This window comes from Biomphalaria glabrata, chromosome 16 (genome assembly GCF_947242115.1).
Source record: "Biomphalaria glabrata chromosome 16, xgBioGlab47.1, whole genome shotgun sequence".
Lineage (NCBI taxonomy): Eukaryota > Metazoa > Mollusca > Gastropoda > Planorbidae > Biomphalaria > Biomphalaria glabrata.
In genome coordinates this window covers 26,293,867-26,320,404 of record NC_074726.1, presented here as the reverse complement: position 1 = coordinate 26,320,404, position 26,538 = coordinate 26,293,867, and the positions used below count along the sequence as shown (strand labels likewise).

Sequence of the window (26,538 nt, the reverse complement as noted above, 5' to 3'; positions counted from 1 at the left end):
TTCCCATCAGCCAGATTGTGTTCCACTGACTACTGGCAATGTATTTCCGAAGCAGCGTCTCTGACCAGGCACAAATCAAGAGACGTAACCTAATCCCTGGAGTGACCCCTATGCGAGTTTTGGGTCGGAGACATAAAAAGGAGTGGGGGGGGGGGGGGGTAAAGTAAGGTTATAAAATAATAATCAACTCCAACATTATAAACCAGACTGGACATAACAACCAAAATACAGGCCGCGGTACTTAAAGCGAGGGGGGAAACAGATGGTTGCCGTCACGTAAAGCAACTCGGGCAGACAACTCTAACTAATTGAAGATGAGAAGCAAAATGCTGCCAAACCTGTTGATTTTTTTCCCCATTTAAACTACACTAGTAAAGCGTATTTCTAAAAGCACTATCCAAAGGCGGCGCTAGAAGGGTGTTAGGCATGGAGTATAAGGGAGGGCACGGGACCTATTCTTTACTTTGGTATAGTGGCAGTGGCGTAGCTTGGGTGGGGGAGGGGGAGATTTTGACAATTTGAGCCCCCCCCCCTTTTCAAATGAGTGTTCGAATTTTTTTTTTACATAAAATGTTAAATATTACTCAAAAATGCTGGAACCCCCGAGCCCCAAAATGATGGCAAATTCTTAGCTACACCACTGCTTCGGTAGCACACACAAAGTTCGTGGCTTATCGATTACTGTTAAAAATGAATACCGTTATTTTTATTTTACTTCAAAATGATAAATTGTATTCGAATATAGAGTCTACATGCATAGGCCTATATCGAAAGCAAGACGCCTTGGGCGTTCACCCGTTTCGCCCTCCCCCCTTTAATAAAGCCTTTGTATTATCCTACAAATGAGGATCGAAGGAAATATAACAAGCAGACGTAAGGCAACAAATGATATACGGATACAACGTCGTAGTTAAGGGGTGAGGCTTAAAACATTTCAAATAAAATATATTTTTTTTAACATTGAAAGTTTATATTCAGCGAACTATCAATTAGTTTGGGGGGGGGGGGGGGAGAGGGGGTACCTTTAAAAATGTTTCCTCTTTCAGACCTTGCGATCTATGGGACAGACGATGCAAAGGTCATCAGTTTCTGCGTCCCCGCGGTTAACGAGGGTGTCATGTGGCCCGCACAACGACTAACCGTCTTTACTTTTTCCTCCGATACCCATTACAGCGCCCAATGATCCCGAGATGAAAATTCCCAGGCTTCACCTGGATTCGAACCTGGGACCCCTGGTTCGGAAGCCAAGCGCTTTACACCTTATCTATCACGCCACCTAACTACAATGGAATTTGTGAGCAAAATTGTTCGAATAAATGGCACAATTTCTTTAAATAATAAATGGATAATTTAATTGCCTTAGCTACTGAATAATATTTTAAACATATCCTTAACAAATTCTTAGATTTTGCCATTCTCCTTTCTCAAATCTAAATTTCAACCTGAGGAAAAAGTCTGCAATATGTAATAAAATCTAGGATGTCATAATACAAAGATAAAGAGTTAACTTAATTTTTGTCCCTAATGTCCTTTGTAAATTATATTACTTCTTCTCTGTAAAAAAAAAAAAAAAAAAAAAAAAAAAACAACAAAAACACACACACACACAGATCTAAATCTAGGTAAAAAACTTGGATCAATATTGAAGACTTTTAAAATGTAATCAAAAGTGGAAGACCTAGATCTAGGTATTTATCTCAATCTATGTGTAATGGCTTAAAGAGGCTGGCGCTGTGTTCAAGTCTGCTGACTCTCTCTGTTACTTTCGTTGCTTCTAGTGTTCAGCTTCAGAGAAAAGTCGATGAATTATTTACAACGGACTATTAAACCACGGTCATCACCGGGGGACCACCTCACCACACGCGCTCGAGTTCACAAACACTCACAATCACACACGCACACACACGCGCAAACTTGTTTTCTCGCTCACAACTTTGTACGCTGATTTGAGAGCATAAAGTCCAGATTCGGACCTCGGGCTGTAGGTTGATAACCCTAATTTAGAACAGAAAGCAAATACCCCTTAATATATTGCCTCCTTTTTTACAAACGATACCCCAGCGAAAGTATCGATTACTTTGGTTAGCTTTCTTTTTTTGTCTAGTTGGTTGCCATTCTATGATGTTATATTTTGTGTATCGACTCGGCTCACTTTGCCTACTTTTCTCTTTCCCTGGAAAGCTTATATCAACTCACTCTGTCAGTCTGATACAATTTTTTGTACACGTTATTTCTCCCACACCCATTTTTAGATCAAGTTGAAATTTTAGACAAATATATATTGTACCTAATAATACATGAATCAATTAAAAAAATTAAATATATATATATATAATTACTGACGAATGAACAATAGATTTAATGCAAAAATGTTCCTGACTAGCAAAGACAGCGCTATTCAGCGATTCTTTCAGATTTATTTACAGGTCGGATACTTTGCCAAATTGGCACTTTAATTGTTACGAAGTTGTTACAGAAGATGTCAGTAAAAAGTTCATTTCCTGTGCATTGGTTACACAACTTACTGTATAATTAAATGTAAAACATGGAACTTCAAAATGTTAATTACTCATACAGAATATTCAGTCCAATCTAGTTCTTAGAAGCTTGTCCTAAGTGGCCGTCTTTTGAATTTGAAAGAGCAGACGGGAATAAAAAAAAATCTGGCAACAGAACAAGTCCAAGATTCTTGTGACGTATTGGGTTTTTGTTATATAATCTCCGCACCGTGCCGATGTCTTCGTCCACTTCTGCTATCTCCCGCCAGTTCTGCCCTTTTTTGTTTTACATGGTCCCTATTGTTAACAACTGCGTCACTTTGGGGCTTTCATTTAGACCCGGTATGACTCCGTCGCCCCCCCCCCCCCCCAGCCCTGGCCACAAAAGCATCGTAGCTTGTACCCCCACCTCACCCCGTTGCGAGTTTTGAACACAGTGGACATACTCTTAGATCTACCCCCCCTCCCCAAGCCACCCCTCCTCCCGTTTTATTTTGCAAAGGATGAAATCTGGACCGTTAGGAAGTCACGAAGCGAACAAAAGGCTGGACGCACGTACAATTTTGTGTGTGTCATGGTGAAGCTCACAACAGAATGGACTTTTTGGCTAAAAGAAAGAGAGAGATAAAAGGAGATAGAGACAGATAAAGAGAGAGAGAGAGAGCTAGAGAGAGAGATAAAGAGAGAGAGAAAAAGGGACATATATATATATACTAGACATATGTTACCCGCGACCCGCGGGTCTTTATTTGCGCATTACTGTCGATTAAGTCACTGAGAGTGTTTTGTAAACAATTAAACGAAATAATAATGTGATAAGTAAGTAAAGCGAATGTGTCAATGTAAAAATAGTGTAAATGAAGCTATCAAATCAAAATAGCTAATAGGCTTAAATTCATTTTTCAAATTTAAACATTTGCTTGTAGGCCTACATATATTTGATTAAAATTTGAGACGATTAGACTTAATTTTGTATTTTCATGTGTTACAGTATAAAGTAGATCATTAGGTAGACATAGATCTAAATCTACACTAATCTAGAGGCTTTTATAGAGTTCATTCTGTGTTGCGCATGCGTGACCTTTTTTCTTGAATGAATATAGGCCTATCTCAACACGGCTACACAGCTTTATTTAGCGAACAGCGAACGAATGTATTAAAAATGCTTTAGAAAAACAAATTTGAATGTTAATTTGACTAAAATATGAAATGAATGGATAATAATTAGTATGTTTATGTGTTAAAGCATAAAACTATCTTTGCGAAAAGAAGTTTTATCATCTTAGAGTTCAATAAGAGTTTTAGACCTAGGCCTCTCTAACTCTAGGAATAGACTCAGTAGAGAGATGTGTTAATGTGTAACCATTTGGTAATGTCAAATGAAAGGATGTTCGCCAGACATTACCCGCGGCCTGCGGGTCTAAGTGTTTGTGTTTACTAATCTAGTGGATTGGATTTAGATGTATGTTAAACTTAACTAATGATCCTTTCAAGTTTTTTCTCTTTCGCTACGAAAATAAAATTAGGTTTGTGAAAATGGGATTACCCGAATCCGATACATTCTTATCTATTAAAAACGAAAAGAGCGATAGCTTTGTTAAATGAATGGGATTATAAAGTGAACAATTAAACGAAATAATTTTTAGTACGCGATTCATGAATGAATATAGATCTAGGCCTATCTCAACTCGACTCCGCAGTTTCGTATATGAATGTAGTTTTAGAAAACCAAATTTGAATGTTTATTTGATCAAAATATGAAATGAATGGACTATAATTAGTATGTTCATGTGTTAAAGTATAAAACTATCTGTGCGAAGAGAAGTTTTATCATCTTAGAGTTGAATCATTAGAGTTTTAGATCTAGGGATGGGATTTTAAAGTAAACAATTAAACGAATTAATTTTTAGTACGCGATTCATTACGGTATTGTCTAATGAAAGAATGTTCGTCAGGAAATCTGTAGTTACATATATAAGGCACTAATTAATGTAAAAAATACTTTTGAAACACAAAATTGAAGTTTAATTTTATTATATAATGAAATCAATGGATCTTCTTTTGTATTTTCATGTGTCAAAGTAAAAAAACTATCTGCGCAAAGTGTATTTCTTAAAATTAGATCTAGGTCTAAATCCTTTCGATCCTTTCTCATGTCAACATTGTAGACATGGCCTAGATCCATAAAATACTATAACTTTAATAGAGTCGGACAACTTTTTTTTTTTTGAGGGTCTTAAGTTTGTTTTAGGGCTACAATACATACACTAAGGTCTAAGTTGGTACCCAAGAAACATTCCTGCCAAGTTTTATCAAGATTGGTCAAGCGGTTTTGATGTCTATAAGTAACATACATACACCTCACATTCTACTTTATAGTATAGATGACATGTGCCATCAGTTAGGTCATAGATTAGAATGTTGTTTATATATTGCATCTATGCTTCAGTTCTTTAATACAACTGAAGTGAATTTCCCATGAGCCACTTCGCTCGATAGAAATCCGTGGACGTGTTATGAAAAAAAATAATTTTAAAAACCATTGGAACGGCTGGTTGAGTGGTTAGACGTAAGACAAACAGTTCTAAGGCTTCTGGTTCAAATCCTGCTAAAGGCATTGGGACTTTAAATTCGCATTGTGGGGACTTGGGCTGATATCCCTGTATTCACTGTGTTCCTTGTGAGCTGTTTTGGTCCTCCATTGGGAAACTAAATATTTATATACTATCTTCGTCAAGCAATGAACATATCACCATATGCCTCAAACATTATTTCACCTAATTGACCAGAGCTAAAAAGAGATGTCTATAACATATAATGGACCTTTAAGACTAAGACTAAGACTGCTTTATTGATCCTTACGGAAATTTGTTGTGATTACAAGGACTCTTTTCTCATATAAAGACAACATAACAGAAAAATACACATAAATACAACAGACAACATAAAGAGTTCATTCAGCGACTACACACAGGTATCTTAGTGCTTTTCATGTTCCCTGATCAATGAGTGGCGGTGATAGTCTGACCGAGCGAGGTACGAACGAGTTTTTGTACCGCTCTGTTCTTGTGCGAAGAGAAGTTTTATCATCTTAGAGTTGAATTAGAGTTTTAGATCTAGGGATGGGATTATAATTAAAGTAAACAATTAAACGAATTAATATTTAGTACGCGATTCATTACGGTATTGTCTAATGAAAGAATGTTCGTCAGGAAATCTGTAGTCACAGATATCAGGAACTAATTTATGTAAAAAATGCTTTTGAAACACAAAATTGAAGGTTAATTTTATTATATAATGAAATCAATGGATCTTCTTTTGTATTTTCATGTGTCAAAGTAAAAAACTATCTGCGCAAAGTGTATTTCTTAAAATTAGATCTAGGTCTAAATCCTTTCTATCTTTTTTCGTGTCAACATTGTAGACATGGCCTAGATCCATAAAATACTATAGCTTTGATAGAGTCGGACAACTTTATTTTTTTTCAGGGTCTTAAGCGGTTTTGATGTCTATAAGTAACATACATACATACATACACCACACATTCTACTTTATAATATAGATAAAGATAGAGATAGAGAGATAACGAGAGAGAGAGAGAAAAAGAGAGATAAAGATAAAGAGAGCGCTAAAGAGAGAGAGAGAGAATAAAAAGTATAGTTTTCAGACCTTACCATCTATAGGGCATATGTTTCAACGGCTAACAGGGTGTCATCTGACCAGCACAGAAACAACAATCCGACTTTACCTTCTCAAAATAAAGTCAGGTATCTATTAGAGTTGGATAGACTCAAGGGTGCCCTAAAAAACCCGAAATTCAAAAATATTCCAGTCTTCATCGAGATTCGAACCCAGGACCTCAGCCACCGCACCCAGAATATAAGAAGATAAAGCACAAATAAAAGAAAAACACACACAAAAAAAGGGCCGAAAAACATATAGAAAGAATTTGAAAGAAATAATAGATAAAAGGTTGAAGTATGCCCCATACCATATTAATGTTCACCGTACACCTCAATATTTATGTTATCTGTTGCCTTCAAATAACTCGAGTATGTTTTATTGAGATCTTATTTAGTTGAAGTGCTAAGCCCTTTTTTTAGAAGCTACATTTTACAAAGTCGATATTGTTTTCTTGTTGCCTGTCTGTCGTTTAGGTCAGTGCATATTTCACTTTCAAAACCTGTAAAGAGCCATTGAACAACCGATCTCATTAGCTAATTATTAGTGCTTCAAATGTTTAGTCACTACAAGTGGTCTTTTGAATATAGTACCATGGATCAACATCATCAGTGTTTGTCCAATATACAACTATAATGTTTCGGTATCTATCTCTCAGTCTCTGTATCTCCTTCTTACTTATCTGTCGGTCTCTCTCTCTCTGCTCTCTTCTTTCAGTGTCTCTTCCTTTCTCTTTATGTCTCTCTTTGTGTCTTGATTTGTCTCTCTCTTTTCCTATGTCTCCCTTTCTCTTTTTCTCTTTATGTCTCTCTTTGTGTCTTGATTTGTCTCTCTCTCTTCCTATGTCTCCCTTTCTCTTTGTCTCTCTTTCTCTTTGTCTCTTTTTGTATTTTTATTTGTCTCTTTCTCTTTCCTTCTTTCTGTCTCTCTCAACATTTGTTTCTCTTTGTTCCCCTCTCTCTCTCTGCTTTTCTGCATCTCGCATTGTCTCTCCCTGTCTCTGTCTATCTCTCTGTCTTTCTATGTCTCTCGCTGTCTCTAAATTTCTCTCTTTTCTCACTCTCTGTCACTGTCTTTCTGTCTCTTTTTGTCTGTGTCTTTTTCGCTCTGTCTATCTGTCTCTCACTTTCCCTCTCTCATTATCTCTCTTTTTCTCTCTCACTCTTTTTGTCTCTCCCTCTTTTCCTTTCTCCTTATGTCTCTCTCTTTTATCTCTCACTTTCCATCTCTCTGTCTCTTTCTTTGTCTCTCATTTTCCCGCTGTCTCTCTCCCCCTATGCCTTTTTTTCTCTCTCTCTCCCTTTGTCTGTCTCTCTGTCTCTCTCTTTGTCTCTGTCTCTCCCTTTGTCTCTCTCTCTCCCTTTGTCTGTCTCTCTGTCTCTCTCTTTTTCTGTCTCTCTGTCTCTCTCTTTGTCTCTCTCTCCCTTCGTCTCGCTCTCTCTCTCCCTTTGTCTTTCTTTCTGTCTCTCTCTTTGTCTCTCTCTCTCCCCCTTTCGTCTGCCTGTCTCTCTCTGTCTCTCTTTGTTAAGCAAGTAATACATTTTTTTTTTCTAACGTGAGCTCCCAGATTACACACATCCCAGCTGAATTAAAAAAAAACAACAATAAACAACATGCAACAGAGGACGCTACAATGAAAGCAGCAGCTAGCAGCAACAACAAACAAAACAACACAAACACATCCAACAACAAACAAAACAACACAAACACATCCAAACAACAACAAAACTGCGATTCAAACATATCCGGCGGAAAATGTAATAAAATCAAGCCCAAAAAAAATGCGAGTCTAAAATTCCAATCTAGATTGGCAGCACTGTAAAAGCAGACAAGAACTCGATGTATACAGCATTGCGCGCAAGAAACATAGTCTCTACTTTACGATCGAGAATGCCTCCTAGAAAATGCCGATCAACAAAAAAAAAAAAATGCCGGATCGGAAAAGATGGCGGCTATCTTATCAACAGACAGGCGAATAAACATTGGACAGGAAGGATGAAATGAAACCATAAGAGTTGTTTAAACCGACGGATGTGTACGCGGGAAAAATTGTATTACATAACGCGCATGCGCATTGGCCGCTTCATTTCTGGCATACGTTGAACAATGGTAACGTCCTCTGGCGTCGGCCACATCTGCTGGGAGTGTAACAGTTAGGAATGTGTGTATAAAAGTCGAACGATGGTATATAGATGTAGCTATATCTTATTGAATTAAATACATGCTTGCATGGGCATGTATCTCAAATAGACTCAGACATTCCGATCCCTGGCATGCACATGTGGGTCGGCGGAACTGATGCTTATCGCTAACAGGAGAGTAAGCAAAGGCGAGTAACTGACGCCTAAACCAGTAAGCTTGAAGCAGAAGAGGCTCGTTAGCCACGATTGGCTACCCACCTAGGAGAAGAACTCTAAATTTCTGCAGCATTGCAGCTCTTGTGTAAAACTAAGTCCACCAGCTGTCTCTTTCAAAGGCCATCGGCTGCCAGGTGAAAAAGTGTATGTTAATTGCATGTGAACTTTGCGAAAGATTACATACAACGTAAAGTAAAGTAGACCGAGCCCTGGACCTCCGGTTCAGAAGACAAGCGCTTTAACACGCAGCCACTGCTCCTTTAGTAATCGTCCGTAAAATAATTTTCTCTCCGTGACATCGTACGAAAATTAGGAGAGCAGGGGAAGAACTGCGTGTTGAAATCGGCCTTGGCATTTCTATACAATCATGCCGCATGAAGGGCTTCCAATCATACATGTCCACAAAAGCATTGTGTAAAGTTTAATATTAGCTTTATGAATAATTTCTTAGATGATTTTTGAAACTATCTGATAAGCTCTATTACTAAAAGAATAAAGTATAACACTTGGAAAGGGCAATCTCATTATGTGCAAAAATTCCTGCAACCATATACATTAACATTAGCTTGACCTTCACATTCAAGGCATCTGAAGATCCTCCATAAATGAACATATTGTTTATGATTCAGCTACACTCCACGCTATTTTCTCATTGTTTTTAAAAAGAATATTATAAAATCTTTGAACAATTTACTAGCAATCATGCGTGCCCCTAGGAGGCACGGTGGCTGAGCGATAGAGCGCTCGGCTTCCTGGTGAAGACTGGAATTTTTATTTTCGGGATCTTTGGGCGCCTCTGAGTCCACCCAGCTCTAATGGGTACCTAGCATTAGTTGGGGAAAAGTAACGACGGTTGGTCGTTGTGTTGGCCACATGACACCCTCGTAAACCGTAGGCCACAAAAAAAAAAGATGACCTTTACATCATTTGCCCTATAGACCACAAGGTCAGAAAGGGAAACTTTACTTTGCTTTACTATGCGTGGCCCTACCGATCAATCGGGTACCAGCCCACCGGAAATTTCCCCGAATGCCCATATAGCCAGCCCGCCCTTGCTGAGAAAAGTCTGGACAGAATAACAAAAAATATAGACACATATTTATTGGCGGGAAATTTAAATTTACGGCCAATAAATGTCGACTATTCAGAAACAAGAGTCGATGATATCCAGTAACTAATGATAGACTGGCCCTTACCTTCCCCCCCCCCCACCCCCACCTTGAATGGCCACTTAAGGCCATTACTCATTGCCGAGAAAGAGGCTAATCAATAGTTAAAAGAAGAGTTCCTACCCCGTCCACTCTTCATACACGCACAAAAAAATCAAAAACAGCAGACGTGGTTCCGAGTAGGAAAGGGATGGGGGGACAAAATAACCAAAGGGTCCATCAGACACCTAATCCAGGGTTAATCTCCAATCGTTGCTGACCATCATCGCCACCCCACCCCCCTTTTTTTTTCTTCTTCTCGGTAACTAGATTATACAGCTTCAAATAGTGTTATAAGATGGACCACAGTGGAATCAATAAGACCAGCACATTATTTTTTGTTTTCAGTCTGGGTGCTCATAGCTAATACTTTATTTTTTATGGTAACAAGAGTTGTTTTTAGATTAACAATCTTTTTAATACATTACTTGAAAAAAGACAACTTTTAATTTGTCTTTCTGGATAAGGTTTAGAGAATAATTAATTTATTATTAGTGTCTACCAAGCAGTGGCTCTCTTATCCTTTCTATATGGATCTGAGACATGGGCACTATACAGAAACTGTGAGAGAGCAACTAAGACTCCTTGAACGCTTTCAACAAAAATGTCTGCATTCCATATTATACAATATGTAAATATATATATATATATATATATATATATATATATATATATATATATATATATATATAATATATAAAAATTAAAAAAAACAAAGCTAATATCAAGAATATTTGTATCAATTAGTGATGTGACGTGGCAACGAGATATTTGTCTAAACTACCCACAGATTGTGACGTTGCATGTCAGTGTTTAGGCCTTCTGTAACAATTGGTCTCGGTTGGACTCAGACGACCACTATCTCTTCAGTAAATAACCCTAACCCCTAGCTGTTCCTGCAATATATCAACGCGTTTTGGTATTCATAATGGAACTCGAGTGTAATGTACTTAAGTCATTATCAAGACAACCACTAATAGATCAAGTCACAAAAACCCAAAATGTATTCTATCGCCTGTTAACCCTTTCCAAATCCTGACAAGTCGTAATAAGTTAATTTCCACAACAGGAAAAAAAATATACATAAGGGACAGAATTCCGCCATTTAAACAATATATATCAATAATGTACAGGTTTTTTCACTTATTCGATATAAAAAAATTAATTACTAATAATTTATTGACTAATTGTTATATACAATAATTGTTCAAAGTATCAACTTTATCGGAGAATGCGTGACGGAGACATAGCGTTGACAAAGATTTTTATGGGTACTAAACGCAACAAATTTAGCCATATCTGTGAATACTGGAAGATTAGTTTCCCTTGTTGGCATAAATAAATAAAATATTGATTTACAAGTAATTAATTGACAAACTGTTTATTTTTTCTTTGATTGATTCATGTCTTGTCTATGCCAATGAGTAATTACACAACTACGCCTAATATAAGCTTTGCTTCTTTATTTAGGTATACATTGGACCCATTAATTCTCGTAATAGAATGGTCTTGAAATTTCTCGCTACTTTTACTTTTGAATACAATGCAAAATATTTATGTACAAACTAATATACTCTCTATACTAAACTTTACCCATAGACATAAAATATAGCCTATGACTAAACCCTTAAAGCTACTGGCAAAGGAGATAAAGAATTGGATGCTACAATGCTAATAATACACAGATATTAAATCTACAAGTTAAAAACAACAACTTCTCTTATCACTACTTCCGTATTCTGCACACCGGATACGCCAAAAAGCTTGCAATTTATGATTTGCCTCTATGTATAAAAATCGAACGTTACATTTTCAGCCGCCATTATTAAATTTCGCCTTGTCGCCTGAGCGAAAATCGGCTATTAGCATTACGCCATTCTCACTTGCCTATACAATGTTCTGTTGACTCCCAGCAAGATCGTATAATCTATAATATATTTACAAATAATACCGGGCAAAGCTTTGCGATTGATTACGATTGTGTGCGTCATATCTAATAATATAATGTCTAAATATTGTGCCTTAGGAGAAAAATGGGCCTAGAGAGAACACAGGGGGCCTAGAGAGAACACAGGGGGCCTAGAGAGAACACAGGGGGCCTAGAAAGTATACAGGGGCCTAGAGAGAACACAGGGGGTCTAGAGAGAACATAGGTTGCCTAAAGAGAACACATGAGGCCTATAGAGAATACAGGGGGCCTAGAGAGAACATGGGGAGGGAGAAACCAAAACGGGCCTAGAGAGTATATAGGAAGCCTAGAGAGAACACAGGGGGCCCAGAGAGAACACATGTGGCCTAGAGAGAAAATAGAGTGCCTAGAGAGAACACAGGGGATCTAGAGAGAACACAGGTGGGCCTAGAAAATACAGGGGGCCTAGAAAGAACACAGGATGGCCTAGAGAATACACAGGGGGGATCTAGAGAGAACAAAGTTAGAGAAAAGCCGTAACTCACAGTGTGCTAAAAATAAAACCCCCACTGCTTTAGGAATACCACTGATGACATGGACCATGTCCTAGAGTCTCGCTCGTGTCAAAATGTTGTGACGCTAATGATGCCCGACTGTCACCGCCTGGAGAGATGTAAGAACTCATTACGCTCAGACATTGGGCTCAGACGATCGGTCAAGGTCAGGGTCATGACTATTTGTTTATAGATTTTTTTTTTCGTTCTATGTGTTATTTTCACTGTTTTGTGTGTGTAGGCCTCGATTTATAGATCTTCTAAGTGTCTATTTTGTTCTCTAGGCCCATTGTTAATGACAGCCTCTGGACAAGATGGGACTTAAAGTACAATAGTCACTTATTTAGGTCAGAATGAGATAGATCAACGCAAAATCACTACTCCAGCAATATGTTCGTTTAGGAAAAACGTATGACAGTAGTTTTTTAAAGAAGCGTCCGCATTAAAAAAAAGTACCTAAATTTAGCTGTAAACATTTCAATGGAAGCTACTTACAGATACCTAAGATGCAATAAATTGCCAATAAAAATATGATTTCTAAAAGACTTCATTGAAACTAAAATCTAGAATTCTAGAGGTACAAAAATCAAATACCTTTTAGAAAAAAAAGTAGACCTATGAAATAAAATAAAAATTAAATAGAAATAGATCAAAATAGCTTGGAATGTTTTGATCATAAAAATATTACAAACATTAAAATGTGTGTAGTCTTCATGTGTGTTTATGGGAGACTGGAATAGGCTATTATCAAAGGTCTCAGTCAATAAAAGCACACTGTGACTCCAACCGAGGCCTCACCACTAACTTGTGACGTCGCAACCTGTGGGCTGTGGAGACCAATAGCTCGTTACCACGTTGTACAGGCCTGGGACGTGGCAACACGCTATTGGTTTAAACTGCCCACAGGTCGTGACGCTATAGGTCAGTGTTCAGGCCTTTTGTGACGATTGCTCTCGCTCCGACCCTATCGTCGCCGCTGTTCTCAGTTTTAAGTACAGCTCTGTGCTAGCAAAGTTAGAACCTAATACAAGCTTGGAGCTGGAGACGGCCAAAAGAAAAAAGCTACGAATGCGCTGTTGGTACGAATGACCAAATAGCCATGTAAGCCATATGTTACTGGGATCTAACATTCATTACTGAGTTACTGTAACCACATATTTCCATAATATCTAACATTCGTACTGAGTTAAAATTTTCATAGAATCTAAAAAGTAAGATCTAACGACATTTCTGCACGCTTCGGCTATTCAAATGCGAGGGATAGGGGCACATCTTTTTGAGAACACTGTCCATCTGCTTTCTGGGTTTCCGGCCTAGGTATTCATCTTTTGTTTAAATCAGCGGTTCTCAACCTTTTAAGCTTAGCGACCCCTTTTTACTATCCCCCACTCTGCCGCGACCCCCCACACCCCCCCCCCCAAAAAAAAACAAAAAAAACATACACAACAATAGAAGAATATACAAAATACAATCCATATTTTCGATGGTCTTATGCGACCCCTGACAAATCGTCAATCGACCCCTTAAAAGGGGTCGCAACCCACAGGTTGAGAACCCCTGGTTTAAATCAAAATAGCTACGTCAATTATACTAGCTTGTATACATTTAGTAGATATATTTTATTATGTGTCGACTTCTTAGTATTAGCTCTTCTTTGATAGTCATTTTCAAAACCAATAGTATTCCTTTAGGTCATCTTACTAAACTACATTTCTTTTCCAAACCGACTTTGAAAAAAATAAAATATATTCTTCCTTTTTATTTTAACTTCGAAGACGGGATTATAGGTCAGTGCTGATTTTTATTCACAATGTACAGAGTCGTTTTAAAAATACCGCATTCAAAATTCACTGCTGTGACTAGGATTCGAACTTCACATCCCTCAATGCACAAGGGCAATCACTTGCACCTAGACCACCCACGATTCCATGTAAAACAAAAGCGATACATTGGGCTAACATTTTAAAGCGTCCCTATGACCAATACAATGGAGCCATATCACGTCCAGTGCTAAAGGGCCATACTTCTTTTAATCTACTTTATTCCCTATTCTTGAGTGCACACGATGCAATATTTAAATTTTCATATTAAGAGTAACACAAAGTCTCAACGTGCAATGGACAGTCCCTGTCCATTTCATCCTTCAGCATTCCATTCATTTTGTTGGAATCATTGATTGATTGCCATCTTGTTCTTTTTTTTTTTTTTTTAGTTTAAATTCTCTTCTTCCTCTTCCTCCTTCCGTTTCTCTGCCCAATCTAATTCCTGGGAGGGAGCCACTGCACCGGATTGGGTCGGAAACATGGCCCGCAATGAAGCAGACGTACTTAGCGGAAGTGACGTCTAGGATTTGGTCTACTCGTGACCCGGAAACTCTTCATGTGTATAGATGGATAGGGTAAATAGTGGACTGGAAGGAGAACAAGACTAAAGTTAAAAAACAGAGCAAGAGAGCATTCTGGAATAAGAAACAATAGACAATTAAAACGAACATTGTTAAACTTAGTAGGTCAGCAATATGCTAAAAAGATGTTAAACTTAGTGGGTCAACAATATGCTAGAAAAGATGTTAAACTTAGTAGGCCAACAATATGCTAGAAAAGATGTTAAACTTAGTAGGTCAACAATATGCTAGAAAAGATGTTAAACTTAGTAGGCCAACAATATGCTAGAAAAGATGTTAAACTTAGTAGGCCAACAATATGCTAGAAAAGATGTTAAACTTAGTAGGCCAAGAATATGCTAGAAAATGCACACTTTTGTTTTTTTAGAGATGGGCTACTTTGATTACAAAACCTCAATTAAATGTACAAATGTGCCTTATACAAATAAGGATAAATATCAGGTGACCGAGCCTCGCTCGGATGAATAATTTGTTAAGGAAGGATATATACCCGAAGTCATTTTGAGAATATTTTTGTACCAGGTGGCCGAACCTCGCTCGGTTAAATAATTTCGGAAGGTTATATACCCGAAGTCATTTTGGGAATATTCTTGTAATTACGAAAATGAACGATCGGATAAAGACTACTAATCTGAAGAGTTGTTTTAGTGTTCTGTTAGTTCTAATTGTAGGCCTAATTGTACATGTCGATTAAATTTAAAGTCTTTTAAGTCCTCCTACAGTCTAGACAAACTACAGCTCACGTCCGTCTTAAAGTTTTGCAATCCATCTTTTGCGTAAAACTATTGTAGGCCTACTATTATTGGCTTGGAAGAAAGTCTTTGCAGTGTAACTTCTCTACGTTATAGGGTAAAACATGCACTTAGTGACAAAGTAAAATGGCTCATTTTTTCTTATTAGACTTAAATCATTATCTTATCTTATATAATACAGACGTTACTTCAAAAAAGAAGATGATCATTGCATTAGTTTTCTAAAGAAACGTTTCCGTAGGGCATCTCTGTTACGCCGAATAATATGCTCGTTACCCATACGGGATACGTGCCCTGCCCAGCCTGACTGTCGGACTATAAGAAGTTCATACCGGCTTTTGCCATCCATCCATCCCAGTGGTGCTATGACCTGCTTTTACACATCCCTCCATTCAGATCTCTCCTGGGCTTTCCGTCAACACGTCCTAACTCCAAGCTTTTTACCGAGGTTTATAGTTAAATCAAAAGAGGCTGCAGCTTTTTGGTGAGATAAAAAGTGGTCGACGTAACACCGAAACCCTTAAAAGACCAGCTTATGGCGCAAACTTGACTTAGCTGACATAGAAGAGAGCACATGGTTGCATGCAACCTCAGAACAAGACAGCTGGAGGTCACCAGCAAAATAAACAACAAAGTAAAAGGTATCTACACCGTTCTACACAATTAAAGTGTAAACAACTTATTAAGCACTTAAAACACAATAACTAATCATATATCGGCACATTTAATTTCATTACTTTTCTTTCATAGTTCTATAATAAATCAATCTACAGTAAGATGGTGCGCAAATGTTTAATTAGGTCTAATGGTTCTTTAAAACTCGTTCTTGTTTGCAAAGAAATATTTTAGTGTACTGCGGTAAGCCTAGTGACGTAAACAGCGTTTTTCCCGTTTACGTCATGGAAAATTTTCATTCATAAAACATTCTAGCCAAAATTAATTTTTCGATAATGAGACATTTTCAAACTGATATGACGGTCGACCTCGAGTTTTTCCGATGTGGCCAATGAGTTGAGAATTTTTTTCTCACTAATATGCACATACCTTGAAATTTTAAAGAAAATCGTTAGAGCCGTTTTCGAAATAAAATTTATATATATACATATATATATATAAAATATCAGGTGACCGAGCCTCGCTCGGATGAATAATTTGTTAAGGAAGGATATATACCCGAAGTCATTTTGAGAATATTTTTGTACCAGGTGGCCGAACCTCGCTCGGTTAAATAATTTCGGAAGGTTATATACCCGAAGTCATTTTGGGAATATTCTTGTAATTACGAAAATGAACGATCGGATAAAGACTACTAATCTGAAGAGTTTTTTTTAGTGTTCTGTTAGTTCTAATTGTAGGCCCAATTGAACATGTCGATTAAATTTAAAGTCTTTTAAGTCCTCCTACAGTCTAGACAAACTACAGCTCAAGTCTGTCTTAAAGTTTTGCAATCCATCTTTTGCGCAAAACTATTGTAGGCTTACTATTATTGGCTTGGAAGAAGTCTTTGCAGTGTAACTTCTCTACGTTATAGGGTAAAACATGCACTTAGTGACAAAGTAAAATGGCTCATTTTTTCTTATTAGACTTAAATCATTGCATTAGTTTTTTAAAGAAACGTTTCCGTAGGGCATCTCTGTTACGCCGAATAATATGCTCGTTACCCATACGGGATACGTGCCCTGCACAGCCTGACTGTCGGACTATAAGAAGTTCATACCGGCTTTTGCCATCCATCCATCCCAGTGGTGCTATGACCTACTTTTACACATCCCTCCATTCAGATCTCTCCTGGGCTTTCCGTCAACACGCCCTAACTCCAAGCTTTTTACCGAGGTTTATAGTTAAATCAAAAGAGGCTGCAGCGTAAGCAAACTCGTTGACCGCTCGCTAGATATCATGTTTAGTGTGAGCTAGTAAGGCGTAGAGAAGCTGTGTTATGACCATTTCCTTTGTTTTGGTACGGGGCAGTAAACACCGAAGCATGAACACATGGTAATAATTCACCAGCAAAATAATAATAATAATAAGGCTTGTCTTAGAGTCCGAAAATTAATGAGGATTGCAGCTGTGACCTACATATCTTGCCACATCCAAGGCAAGCATAACCATTGTCCGCGGTGCTCGATTAAGATTTTCTTTTAGCGTCTGCGTCTGTCCACGGCAGCAAATTTTCTTTTGGTCTCAAATGTGTATCCGCGGCCTTTGTATAGAGGGAATTCTTTAAGTCCGAAAGTTACGCTGGACAGAGCAGTATCCTGTATGGGAGACGAATCTCAGACGAACGCATGCCAAAGGCAGTCTTTTTTGATGAGCTAAAAAGTGGGCGACGTAACACCGAGACGCTTAAAACACCAACTTATGGCGCAAACTTGACTTAGCTGACATAGAAGAGAGCACATGGTTGCATGCAACCTCAGAACGAGACAGCTGGAGGTCAGCAGCAAAATAAACAACAAAGTAAAAGGTATCTACACCGCTCTACACAATTAAAGTGTAAACAACTTATTAAGCACTTAAAACACAATAACTAATCATACATCGGCACATTTATTTCATTACTTTTATTTCATAGTTCTATAATAAATCATCTACAGTAACATGGTGCGCAAATGTTTAATTAGGTCTAATGGTTCTTTAAAACTTGTTCTTGTTTGCAAAGAAATATTTTAGTGTACTGCGGTAAGCCTAGTGACGTAAGCAGCGTTTTTCCCGTTTACGTCATGGAAAATTTTCATTCATAAAACATTCTAGCCAAACTTAATTTTTCGATAATGAGGCATTTTCAAACCGATATAACGGTCGATCTCGAGTTTTCCCAATGTGGCCAATGAGTTGAGAATTTTTTTCTCCTTATTATGCACATACCGTGAAATTTTAAAGAAAATCGTTAGAGCCGTTTTCGAAATAAAATTTATATATATATATATATATAAATATATATACATACATACAAGAATTGCTCGCTTAAGAGTATAGGATATAAATATATATACATACATACATACAAGAATTGCTCGCTTAAGAGTATAGGATTTATCTGCATGATTTTGTTTTTGGTATGCTATTTGCTTAAAAAAATATGGATAAAGTACCTTAGAAGATTCTTAGGTCTCAATAAAGAAAAAAAAGTTGAGTTGTCCGTGTAGACCTTGCGCTCTATCTATAGGGAAGAAGGCCATCTGTTTTTATAGCCAACGGTTAATGAGGGTGTCATGGGGCCAGCACAACGACCAACCGCTTCCCCCCCCCCCCCCCCAACCAATGTTAGTTACCCATAAGAGTTGGAAGAGGCGCCCTTATAATTCCAAAATTAAAAATCCCAGTCTTCACCGAGATATAAACCTGAGTCCATTGGTTCGAAAGCCGAACGCTTTACTGGGTATTGGCTATTCAAATATTTTAATACGACAAGCATAAAATAGTGAAACTAAGAATGTACCATATCGGTTTCTTGTTTGCCTAATTTAGGATGCTGTAATTTCTTTTTAAAGTATCATTAAGTTTTATTCACTACAATACAATGCAGGGAAGGGGGGAGCGGTAATACTTTATTCGTTTTTTTTTTCCGACTCCACATTTTAAAATAATCTTTTCCCCAAACGATTTTTTGTCTGTTCTGTGTCTTTCACATTATGAGTGACTTCCCTTTGAAACAAAAATGGTTTAATTTCCCAGATGCAGACGACGCCATTGTCAAAGGTTGTGAAATCAGCAGTAAACCAACACATTGCCACATTCCGGGTTTAAACAAACATTTACTGAACGAAATATAAAATTAGGACGGTTCATATTTACGAAACAAAACATGGGTGGCAGTCTTAAACTTTCTTATACAGAACAAACTTTGAGTGTTGACAGAACATCGTAAACGTATTAATTGAATTTAATTAATAAATAGCGAAAAAAAAATGAGTTTGTGTTCATACAAACTCGTCGGCGGCTCCTCCGGGCCCGCTATTTAATCAGCAATTATAGTCGAAAGGCAAGTTTTGATATTTTACTGGGACGAACAATGGGGTCAAATTAGATTACAAGTCGCCTTTTGTACAATGGAGAGAGCAAGAAAAAAAGGGGTCGTCCATAGAAAAGCTGGCTGGACAACTTAAAAGAATGGACGGGGCTCTCTCTTGATATCTTGCTAAGACCAGCCGCTGACCGGGAAAAGTGGAGAGATTTGGCTACGTGAGCTGTCACAGCAAGAAAAAGAGGACGCCGACGATGTTTTGTTGTTAAACATGGGACTCACTAATATCACCATGGCAACCAATTATTCTGATATTTTGCTTCATTTTTTTTTATGAGCTGTTCAATTTTGTGAGATACGTGGTTGAGTGACAGAAAGCACTTGACTGCTTAACAGGGGAGCTGGAGATCGAATCCTGGTGCAGGGAAAGAGTTTTTAATTAAGATTCAACTCGAGATGACGTGTGTTTGCCTGAACGCCCAAAGGCAGCACTGATATTTTCTTCTTCATACGCCCTCTTCCCAAACGCCCACACAAGAGCTTGGACCAGAGCGCCGTGTTTATGTCATTGCATAATAGACCCGCTATATAAACGCACTATAAAAATTATAAACAAAAAAAAAATTTTAGGCATACAAAATTTGACAGATTTTAGATCAGGAAAATTTGTGCCGCGCGCTATATATAAAGGCGGAATACACAAAGAGGGATTAATCAGTGATACCATATAAGCTTATTATATCAACTTTTGTAAATCTACCATTGAAATGAAATAATATTGTGTGTTTAATATTTTCATGATTTCAGTTGGTGGATTAAGCGTGTTTTATTTCGTAAAGAGGATTTCTATTATTTTATTCACTGAGGTAAGTATCTCCGCCAATACGGTGAAATTTGGGTCATCAGACATAGAGATTCACAGAGACGCGTTTCCCACACAATTCTATCGTATCATCCATTTTCGTCAATATAGCAAGGTGTATCTCCCTTTTTATATATATAAAACAAACTGATTAATTACCACTAATTAATTAACTAATGTTTTTTTTTTAAATTGGTTCATGTGTTGTCATCGACAATGAATAATTATGCAAAATGTCAACTTGATCTGAGACTGGAAAGTGGGAGCTCTAACGTGTAACAAAACTCCACCCCGACAGACAGACACACAGACCGATGGAATGAATTAATATGAGCTTAATTTTAAAAACAAAGGTATACACGAATATTAATACAAATTAAACTTGCCTACAACGTACAATAAATAGTTTAAATTTTATTGATATAAAAAAAAAGAAAAAGTCAGTGGTCAAAGTAAATATTTAGTAAGTAACCCCCCCCCCCACACACACACACACACACAAAACCAACTAATCCGAATTGTTACTTATAAATCTAATTATTGTGATGAGCTTTTAAAATTGTGAAATTATAATAAGAAATACCAAACCGAAATTCGAGCCGACATAGAAAAATGACCTTGACACAGTGACGACAAAACCTGACTTTAAAAAAAATGCTTTTAATAGAATCAAAAAAAAAAAAAACTGACGTAAATGATATTTCCAAAGAGGGAAAAAAAAAAAACAGTATCAATGTTATCAGAGAAAATTTGAATTCTTTTAATAGGTTTTCTTCTCGTGCATTGCTTCTTTCAAGAACGACAAAATCATTTTATCTACAATACCTCGGGAAATATGTTCTCTATTTTATTAGTGAGAAAGTATATTGATATGCGTTTCCACAAAATTAATAATGAGTATTAGATGTTTAAACAAAATATGTACCCAGTTTGAAATAGGTAGGGAGGTAAGTGAATATTCGTATTTTTCTACACGTTTGAGCATATGAAAATATGACATACCTAAAAATAAACTTAGTTTAGGTTAAGAATTTATTTTTAAGAATACTAAATAATTACGGGGGCTAAGGTATAAAGAAATCACGAAAACAAATACTGAAAAACTCCCGACTCCCGAAAAGATATCTACAGTCAACATGTGAGAGAAAACCAAGCGAAAACTCATAGCCCAAGATATTAAAGGTTAAACTGGCTAGAACAGACCATTTGAAAACCAGAAACCAATGTAGCACGGCAGGTACTTGATGGGAACCCGCAAGGAAAGAGGATAGGTGGCAGACCCAAGCAAACCTGGATGAGGTCAGTCATCAGTGAAGCTGAGGATACTGGAATGACATGGGAGCAGATGAAGCAAGCTGCTCAGAATCGAGCTCGGTGAAGAGGTGTGGTTGCGAGAGAAATGAAGAGAGAGATAGAGAGAGAAGAAGAGAGATAGAGAGAGAAGAAGAGAGATAGAGAGAGAAGGTGAGAAATAGAGAGAGATAGAGAGCCAGAGAGAGATAGAGAGAGAAGGAGAGAGATAGAGAGAGAAGGAGAGAGACAGAGAGAGAGATAAAAGGAAAGAGAAATAGAGAAGGAAAGAGGGAGGAAGAGACTGAAAAAAAAGAGATGGAGGGATGGTATGGGGAGAGAGTAGAGGGACAGGAAGAGAGAGAGAGAAAGCTGAGGAAGAGATGAAAAAAAGGAAAGAGGAATAAAGAGAGGAATAGAAAGATAGAGAGAGAGTGTGTTGTGTGTGAGTGCGTGTGCATTAAAATGATGCATATTTTAAAACGCATCAATAGAGTCTATTCCTAATGTTTGCCAGATAATATGTCAGTACATGATGTCACTAATTATAATCACTTCGTTAGTCAGAGACACAAGCTTTAGTGCCTTAAGGAGATTGATGCCTAAAGCCAGGGTACGCTGCAACAATCACCCTGAAACATCAACTTCTAATCATCTTTGTTCCAGTGTATAGATATAGCAAAACCTGTTTAGCCAATTTTAACAATAAATTTATCTTATGTTATTTTTTTGTCATATAAATTATGTTCAAACCTAGCTTATAACTACTACATCGAGTTGAGTAACAGTGTTAATATAACCATGTCCATATCTAAACAAACTATATTATTGTACAGGCCCCAAGATCTAGGTTTCCTGTGGAGAAATGCATCACCAAGTAATCAGAGAAACTAGAAACAAAACTCAGAAACAAAAATGGCAAACAATCTCCCCCCCCCCCCCCATCCGAAAAATAAACAACACAAAAATTAACAAACATACAAACAAACATAAACTAGATGAACACAATGTAGTGGCGTAGCTAGGGTGGGGGAAGGGGGAGAATTTGAAAAATCCCCCATGGGCCCCCGCTTCAGGAGGGCTCCCAATGAGTGTTTTTTACATTAAATATTCAACATTACCCAAAATGAACGGGTTACCAAAGAGGTCACCCCCAGGCCCCCCAAATGATGGCAAATTCCTAGCTACGCCCCTGACACAATTTATGAAATCGCAAAACAAATATCTCACTTCTCCGTGTCTTGCAAACCTCTGAAAGAGAAGAGAATGACATGTAATGGAATATAAGACTAAGACTAGAGCGAGCAGGAAAGTTCCAGAAAGGGTTTTGTTTAGACTGACCTGGTTTCATCAATGTACACTGTCTCCAGGACATTGGCTGCGTACTCCAGATTCTTCTTCATGTCCTCCTTGTTGAGGTCCTCTTTCTCCAGCCGCCTCACCAGGTTACGTAATCTGTGGGTCAGACACAAACAGAAAGGAGTTAGTGAATCTGAGAGTTTACTGTAAACTTCTTAAAATTATTACGTAGCATACAGCACATCAAGAGGTCTTCGAAAGAGACATAAAATAAACATCAGATCTAGACGATATGACCAAATAAAACAGAATTTCAAAATCCCTCCTGCATAGCACAAAACCAGGAGGAAGATAGCAAAAAAATAAAAAGGGTTGGATGTAAAATGTTTGTAAAATTTTTAACATGTTTCGGATGTTCCTTCAGAGTTGAAGATAATTACTTCCTAGTCCAAATCTCCCGCAGGACGACGGGGGATGGGAGCGGGCAGGGTTTGAACCCTGGACCATCGATAATTCTGAACGACAGTCCAGCGCGCAAACCGCACGACCAGGCAGCCATCCAGGGAGAAGATAGGCTGTCTTGTTATGCACGTTGAGAAAACAGAGAACCACAAGAAATGTTGTGAAATGTATATGTATAATTTAAAAAAAAAAAGATTAATTACCACCAATTGATTAAATACCATTTTAAATATTGATTCATGAACTGTCTTCAATTGTGAACAATTGTATGCAACTTCAGCTTGATACGAGAACGGGAAATGAGAGAAAAACCGTGAAAAAAGAATCCTCCCAGACAGACAGACAGACGAAGTAATTAGCTTTGTAAAAAGGAAAAGAAATGATGGTGCCCCAACAATGTTACGGATTAGAAAGAGTCTATGAAATTGTATGCAACTCAAGGGACAAATCTTCCAGTGTAAACGTCTTAGACGTTCAGGAAGTGGTTATTTTTTTTACATGGCAGAACCAAACTATAAATAGCTACCTTTTTGGTGTATCCCGTGTAGACAGGGAAGGAAGCGTTGACACGTTGTGGCTTTTAGAAGGCAAAGGATAATTGCTTCTAGCACTTGCAAAGTTAAATTTCGTCATCGCTTCTGTTTGGGGCACTAAATAATTTCAATACGGAGAAAGGATTACACTTTTATTCTAGAACCGAAAACCTATTTTAAAACAATTGGTCAACTAGGGAAATAACGAAAGATTTAATACACTGTTTGGCACTTTACCCATCGAAAGTAAGACCAACTGCGCATTTAAACATGGTTAAAATTATAGATCAATACTTTTTTTTTATTTACTTGTCGAAAGTGACCTTCACTTTAGCGTCCTTGACATTGCATAGTGTTAAATGTGTTAAAATAAGCGTTGGCTTTTTTCTTGCTAGAAAACAACAACAAAGTAGGTAAACAAAAAATTCCATGAGATTGATGAGATGATGTTATAAATATTCAAGATTATATAACGAAATGCAATGCCCCAAAGTATAGACAATCCCCTGGCGGATTAGAAAGTGTTTAGCGTGTGTTTTTATATTCATTTACATGTTTATTTGCGGCTTGCATGTAATACATTTGCTCTTTTAACTCTTTCTCTCCGTAATTATTTACTACATTCTGGTGGAATGAACGTTGGTATCGTCAGCTAGGAGAGAAAGGGTTGAGGATGGGAGGCGAGGTGTATGAGTGGTCCCAGGCTCGAATCCTGGTGAAGACTGGGATTTTTAATTTCGGGATTCTTAGGACGCCCATGAGTCCACCCAGCTCTAATGGGTACCTGACTCTAGTTCGGTATAAGTAAAGGCGGTTGGTCGTTGTGCTGGCCACATGACACCCTCGTTAACCGTGGGCCGTAGAAACAGATGTCCGTTACATCATATACCTAATAGATCGCAAGGTCTGAAGGGGGAACTTCACTTTTAATTCTCAGGATGTAAAAAGCTTTAATGTCTATCTCCATATAGTGATTTATTTATTTCCAAACAATATTCAATAATAATAAAACAAACAAGAAAAGCATTAAAAATATTTTTTTTCAAAAAAAGACAATACCTCAGGGGCGTAGCTAGGAATTTTACATCGTTTGGGGGCCGGGTGGAGGCTTTACCTCTATGGGGGCCCTACATTTTGCGTAATATTTAGTTTTTTATATTAAAAAACACTAATATGGGGGCCCTTCCTCACGTGGGGGCCCGGGGGATTTTCAGATTCCCCCCTCCTCCTCCCCCACCCTAGCTACGCCACTGCAATACCTCTTTGATACAACCTACAAAGTGATCGTTTGTCTCTTCTAATGAATGTAAGATTAAAAAAAAAACAATAGACATTAGTTTGACCCCCGCCCTTCCCCCCCCCCTCTTTTGCCCCCTAAGTAATAGGCCCTTAGATCTAGACTAAGAAGACGATGCGCAATATGTTCCTAAACATTAAATTTATTAAACTCTTGAATCAATAATGCCTTATATTCGGAAATTCCTGAAAGCGATGGTCCTTTCAAGAACGCGATAGTCCTTTTAAAACCTATGTTGGATCTAGATCTAGTTCTCTAGCCAAAGTTAAATTTCTGCGATTCATATCCTTCCACCTATTCCCTGGCCGTCCTTTTTCGGCTATCGCTATCTTGGAGTATTGTTCCTTCGAGTCCCAGTTCTGTCGTTCCACCAATCATTTCTACATTCTTTCACTCTTGATGTATCTAATAAGGTTTAGAGGCTAAAAGGCGGGGTAACTTAGTTTATTTCGGGGACACAACTCTTGACAAAGAGTTGTCTTCCTCTTTAAATTTTTTTCCAGCAGATTAGCTGTGTATGAGTCTGTGTGCGTGTGTGTATCTATCTATCTATCTATCTATCTATCTATCTATCTATCTATCTATCTATCTATCTATCTATCTATCTATCTATCTATTTATATGTCTGTCTGTCTGTCTGTCTGTCTGTCTATCTATCTATCTATCTATCTATCTATCTATCTATCTATCTATCTATCTATCTATGTCTTATGTATCTATGTATCTATGTCTAATCTATCTATATATCTATCTATCTATGTCTTATGTATCTATGTATCTATGTCTAATCTATCTATATATCTATGTATCTATGTATTTATGTATGTATGTATGTATGTATGTATGTATGTATGTATGTATGTATGTATGTATCTATCTATCTATCTATCTATCTATCTATCTATCTATCTATCTATGTCTAATCTATCTATATATCTATGTATCTATGTATGTATGTATGTATGTATGTATGTATGTATGTATGTATGTATGTATGTATGTATCTATCTATCTATCTATCTATCTATCTATCTATCTATCTATCTATCTATCTCATTTATTTATTGTATCTATTTATTGTGTGTATAAGTGCTTCCTTGCGAGGGAATTTATTTGTGCCTGTTTGTGTGTGTGTATTTTTATGTGTGTTTGTAAGTGTTTAAATGTGTCACCTTGTGTATATACCATGTGTGCGTTTACTTGTTTGAGTTTATGTATTTATCTATGTCTATGTGTACGTGCACGCCTATTGACGTCTGTCTATGTTATTGTAAATGTAGCTATGTGTCTGTGTATTTGCGTGTCTGCGGTGCACATGTGTGTGCGGGGGAGTTTACAAACACTAACCTAGACAATCACACAACATATATTCTTGCTAGTGGCCTGGTTTCCTAGCAACCAGTAGTTTACATTGAATACCGGATATTGTTATCAACGATTTAGACACAAAGAAAGATAATATGTTTCA

The 26,538-nt window shown here is 37.4% G+C and overlaps 1 protein-coding gene across 5 annotated transcripts in view; it reads right to left on the bottom strand.

Annotated features, from left to right (window-relative positions):
- LOC106077092 (dual specificity calcium/calmodulin-dependent 3',5'-cyclic nucleotide phosphodiesterase 1C-like) overlaps positions 1-26,538 on the bottom strand; it is a 641,611-nt gene that overhangs the window by 42,840 nt on the left and 572,233 nt on the right. For 4 of the 5 annotated variants that reach the window (XM_056013479.1, XM_056013480.1, XM_056013482.1 and 1 more), the window contains one exon: positions 22,821-22,934. In XM_056013479.1, the coding sequence (XP_055869454.1) occupies positions 22,821-22,934 (114 nt within the window). Of the gene's footprint in view, positions 1-22,709; positions 22,731-22,820; positions 22,935-26,538 lie in introns of all 5 variants that reach the window. The other variant, XM_056013481.1, reaches the window with a different exon arrangement.